Below are 6,000 nucleotides of genomic sequence, written 5' to 3' on the forward strand. Positions count from 1 at the left end.
GTCATTTGACAGTTGAAGATTGTCTTTTCCTTAGTGAGAAGCCGGGAACAAAATACCATAAGCAATAGACAAGTAAAAGAAACTTCCTTTCTTGAGATTTCCGTCTGTATTTATAAAAAAACTTGACCAAGTCTTAATTTTCAGTTGTTAATAGAAGAACAAGAAGAAAACGAATGAGGAGGAAAAATGGGCTGAAGTTGTTTAAAAAGTGGGTACAAGTTAAAAGTTTTTTAAAAAAATGGGTATAGGTTAAATGGGGGCGACCAAATAGGGCGCCCCGTGCAATTTCTACTTATAAAAGCTTTTCATTAAGAGTAAAATGGTAAAATGAAAAGTTTAGAGTTAAATTTTTTTCAATTGTAGAAATGTGTCATTCTTTTCGGAACGGACTAATAAAGAAAGTGAACAGAAGGAGTAATAGTTTAGATATAAGAAGTAGACTGTAGACTGTATAATAGGATTACTAACTCTTTCATATTACCAATCAATACTAATTATAAAATTCTCTGTAATTATCTTTTAATTGATAGATAATTTTAATACAAGGTGACTCTTGTAATCTATTTATTCTGGTGGATAACTTATTTGTACATGTACCGATGGTGAGAGATAACAAATATTCGTGGAATAGTCGAAATGTATGTAAATTGATGTGAACATTATTTTAATAAAAATAATAAAATAATCTATTTTTAGACGATGAAATAAAAGTCTTATGATAAATCAGACAGAGAGCACGCACATCTGAAAATGGTCAGCATCGACGCACAATGCGTGGTGCCAAAATCTGAATAATGTGGAAAACGAATAAAGTAAAAGAAAGTAGTACTGGTTAGAAAACAGGTTGGTGAGCTCTTTAAAAAAGGTGGGGGCGGCTTGGCCGGTGGCAACGCCCACGGCTCTTCAATCCTGACAAGACACACAATATTCTTCTTCATTTCTATATATGGCCCACGTTTATCATGCCCTCTTCAATCACCCCTTTTATTCTCTTTCTTTTTCTCTTCCTATTTCTGTTCCATTTTTCATGTGTTTTTTAGTTTTGAGACTAATCCAAATTAGACTCATTTAAAAGGAAGTATTCCTTATTAAGATTTTTGTTGTTGTAATTTCATGACTCGAAGTAGAGGCCTCTGATTAAGGATGAAGGATCTTATCCATCCCACTATAACTATAGGCGAGCCAGAATATGAATTCTGTGGATCCAGAATTTTAGTCCTTTTAAATTATTGAATTTAAATTTAATAATTTTTATATATTTAATAATTTTTTTAAAATAAATAGAAAATTTAAGTCAAAATTATTATGTTCAACCAAACCCTAGCACGGCCCCGACCATAACCTTGTGTGGTTTCATTTTCCAAGTTGCCTCTTGGGCAATGTCAAGTGAATGATGGATGATACCATACAAGAATTAGAAAACCCAAAATCTTGAGTTGTCCATTCCAACAATAATCAAATAATTCACGATGGAATAAAAGATAAGCACACAATTGTAGTGTGCCTCAAAAACAAGATAAAGTCTGTCATTCAAACAAATTCAAGCTTAACTGTCAACTTATTGGTAAAATTGTTAATTCTTTTATCATTCTAATTTTGTAAGATGTCCGCGAAATAGTAGTATTATTACCGGCACCTTTTCCTTCTTTTTCTTAGATTTCAAACCCAATTTTTTATTTTTTTAGAGAAAATGATTCGAACTGAGAAATCTAGTCTTCCTCTATCAAAAAAGTATTTAGCACTTTTCATTCTTCAAAAGTCAAAAATCAAAATTAAAAGAATTCGACCGTTGAAAATTCATTTTTCAACATATTGATACGAAAAAGTAACAGCACTGAATGGCCTATTTAAATATTTAAAAATTGATATTTCATGATGATTTCTAACAGTAAGGTAGGTACATTTGGTGATTGCCTAGATTAGATGGCTCAATCATATCACCTGCTTTTCCTCCCGTAAGGAAATTCTCCTACCCATATATCTAATAATACATTCACTCACATGCCTACATCATTGCTTGCTTTGCCTCAGGATTTGTCTTTTTCCAGAAGAATCTATTCTGATCCTCAACTAAATCATCCTCCATAATAGCCTATAATAATTTGAATTAAGAGCATATCAAAACGCCTAAATTGGCTATAGTTACAGTATTTATTTCTGTGCGTTAATAATTCTCCATTGTGCATTTTCCTATCAGGATAATTAAGTGTGTCAATTCCATTAGCTAACAATTAATCAAAATTCAAGGAAAGTGGATGCTAGGATATTCAGGTAAGATGGAATCTATCTCAATCCTTATTACGGAATTATGGGCATTAAATATGGGTTAAAATTAGCAAAAGAAAGCGATATAGCAAACTGGAAACTACTCCCTATTTGCCCTCAAGCTTATCAAAGAGGATGACATACAGTATGATCCTTTAAGGGCTATAATTGAAGATTGTAAATGTTTGCTGGAAGCAAACAAGACCACTGTCAACTATGTTTAAAGGGAGGTGAACTAATACATAGATTTTTTACTGATGAAAGTCACAAACACGAAGAGGATTGGATAATCCGGGAGAATGCACTAAAGGAAAAGGAATTTCTTCTCCGGGTGATTTGGACCGTGTGGCTTACTAAAGGATTTAAGAATTTTATTTAGTTTATTTTCTAATGAACCGAAAAAATAATTAATCAAAATGACTAGCTTTTTCCTATCTCTATAAGTATGTTCTCTAGTATCTGTCATTTTAAATGCATTCCTTAAAATAAGATTATATTGGATCCTACAAAAAAAAAAATTAGAATCGCGTATATGTATAGGGTAAAATTTGGTTCGTATTAAATGATCGAATGATATCGTGACACGTGGAACTGGAGACAGGCAGAAGATGAATCAAGTAACGGCTAGTACCGAAAACGACAACTACTCTTGGTATCAGATGAACCTTGAAGGGAGCACAATCAACGTGAGCATATCGAATGTTTGCCATCGGAAAGCACTTAATTTCCTGGCATTAAATGGATTGCCGTTTCACAGAATATTTGCATTGATAGCATACTGTTACATACTCATCAATAGCCCCCTTGTTGTCATTTAAGAGGGGTTTATCCTATGATCTTGTTTCCTAGGTATATCTATAAATAGTAGCTTCAACAACCATTGCAAATACACGAAATTTCTGGCAAAACTTATGCTTTATTATATTCTCAAGTTAAATAATACAACTTTACTTTATGTTTTATATTGCTCTTAGTTCTGTCCTCGGAAGCATCGCTCTCGGAGCTAAGCCTGCCATTTCCTTTGGTTTTAATGTGAAGTCTTATTTTTAATCTAATTTATTATATTTGGATTAAATCAATTCGCTTGTCTATAAACTATTTAACAAATTCAACTATACCGTTTTACGAGTAAATAGTTTGGCGCCCACCATGGGTCTTAGACAGTTGGGTAATTGAATTGGTCCTTGCTTCTATTACTAACTCGTTTGATTATTTGTTTCTTAGAAAAAATTTAAAAAATGGCAGCTAACGATGTCAACATCGCACACGACGTTGAGGCACACAAAAATCTACTTCAACATGAGGACTCAATCAGTGATACCCATAACGAGAGGGACGTGACAACTCCGGACCATGGCAAACAATATCCCCAACATGTGCGGGAGATATCTCCCAATGATGTAAAGGACGAGCATGTAGCGAAAACAGTAAGGATCTTGAGAGAGCAGCAAAAAGCCATCATGGACCATCTCTCAAGGCACGACCAGGTCATGACGGAACTAAAGAAGGCATTATTAAGTGCTTCCAACAATGCAAACAGAAGAGGCCCAATTCCTCCCAGCGCTCCTGCAAATCAAAAGGCTCAAAGAGTTGATGATAACACCCCAAGGGGTGAGGCCGGTTTCGACGGAGCCGGGGGAATCGGCAGCGGGTCCGATAATGACAACGGTAGTGATTCTTTTAAAATCAAACTCATGAGATTCATGACGGAGATGAATGAGCGGATGGATCAGAACGTGAAGTAGTTTCATGCCCGAATGGATCAGATTCCGGGTGCACCACCAGTTTTGAAGGGCCTAGATCTGAGAAGTACACCCAGTTACTATTTAAGTTGAGCGCAACACCGAAATTGATTTTGAAACGATTCAAGATGCCAAACATACCAAAGTACGATAGGACTTTAGATCCTCAAGAGCACATCACAACTTATACAATGGCGGTGAAAGGAAACTATTTGGCTCAATATGAGACTGGGTCAGTTCTGCTGAAAAAATTCAGAGAAACCCTCACGAGAGGGGCCTTGGCATGGTATTCGCTTTTACCCGAGCATTCAATTGATTCTTTTGAAATGCTCATAGATTCATTCATAAAGGCCCATGCTAGGGCCTGAAAAGTCCAAGATCAGAAGGTGAACGTATTCAGGATAACACAGGGTGGGTCTGACTTGCTGCGGGAGTTCGTCATTGGATTCCAGAAAGAGAGGATGCTGCTACCGGCCATACCAGACGAATCGGCAGCTGAGGCGTTCACTAAGGGTTTGAACCCGAGGAGCTCCGACGCTCCCGAAAGCTAAAGGAAAACATGATCGAGCTCCAAGCAACCATATGGGCATATGTCTATTACCGCAATAAATCTAAGATAGGGATAAAAGATGATTAGCTTGGGTTTCCGACATGAACCAAGGGACGGGACCGAGACACGGACCGGGATAAATTCAAGGATGTTTTTTTATGAAAATAGGCGATCTTTTAAAGGACGATTGTTGACTTACAAGAGAGAAGGATGCGACAACAAAGGGTTTCGATCCTCGGATAGTTTCACTCCCGATAGAAGAACTGATAGTGGCCAGAACAATAGGTCGCTACAAGAAAAAGAGGTTTCTGGGACCTGGGATTCCTCATATCCCAGGTTGTCAAATTATAATTTCAACATCAGCGTAGTAGAGTTGGTATCAACAATGAGAAATATCAAGGAAACGTTTCCGAAGCCAATCAAATCTGAACCCTGCCAGAGGGATCCCAACTTATGTTGCGAATATCATGGGACTCACAGCCACAGAAATGGAGACTACCGGCATCTACATGAGGAGGTAAAGAACGACCATCTCACAAAGTTATTGAGCGACCGAGACAAGAACAATTACAACCACAACCGGGACAACACAGAACCCACGAAAATAGAGGATGACCTTCCTCTGCTAACTATCAACATGATTTTCGGAGGGAACGAAATCAGCGGTGTAACTTTATCGGCAGCCAACAAAACAAAGCTATTGGTGACCCATAACAAGAGACTCTGGGAAGTCGCTGAAGATGACATCACCTTCACGGAGGAAGATGCCGACGGACTTCTTCTACCGCATAACGATGCCCTGATAGTTTCTCTTAATGTTCTAGATTTTAAGATTAAATATGTTTTGGTTGACCCGGGAAACTCAGCCAACTTCATCCAATGGAGAGTGCTGGAACAAGCCAAATTAACAGGAAGTATCATTCCGGCAATAAAGCTTCTCGCCGGTTTCAACCTGAAAAGTGTGACAACCCGAGGAGAGATCTTACTTCCCACGAACGCCAAAGGGGTTAGAAAGACCACCTTATTTGAAGTGGTGGATGGTGACATTGGCTACAACTTAATTCTCGGCAGATCGTGGTTACATGAAATGAAGGACGTACTATTAACATATCACCAACTGTTGAAATTCTCGACTCCAGAGGGAATCAAACAAATAAGAAGAGATCAACTGGCAGCGAAGAAAATGAACGCAATGTCAATTTCTAGCAGTAAAAGAGAGGAACCCAGCAAATAGTAATTACAAGAACCAACACCTGCTCCCAAGTCGAGTGAAGATGATAAAGGTAAGGAGTCGTTGGAATCTCACCAGGTACCGAGATACTTTCAGGTATTGGAAAAGATAGATGTAATCAAGTCCGTGACAGAATAACTTGAACACGTGACTTTGTTTGAGGAATTCTTGGAGGGTAAATATCACTTGGGAACATGACTCAATCTCGAGCT

The 6,000-nt window shown here is 37.6% G+C and overlaps 1 protein-coding gene across 1 annotated transcript; it reads left to right on the top strand.

Annotated features, from left to right (window-relative positions):
* Nucleotides 1-4,942: 4,942 nt before the first annotated feature.
* On the top strand, nucleotides 4,943-5,791 carry LOC107782259 (uncharacterized). Its single transcript, XM_016603125.1, has one exon. It carries the CDS (start codon nucleotides 4,943-4,945, stop codon nucleotides 5,789-5,791), a length of 849 nt encoding a protein of 282 aa, XP_016458611.1.
* Nucleotides 5,792-6,000: the final 209 nt, after the last annotated feature.

This window comes from Nicotiana tabacum, chromosome 22 (assembly GCF_000715075.1).
Source record: "Nicotiana tabacum cultivar K326 chromosome 22, ASM71507v2, whole genome shotgun sequence".
Classification (NCBI taxonomy): Eukaryota; Viridiplantae; Streptophyta; class Magnoliopsida; order Solanales; family Solanaceae; genus Nicotiana; species Nicotiana tabacum.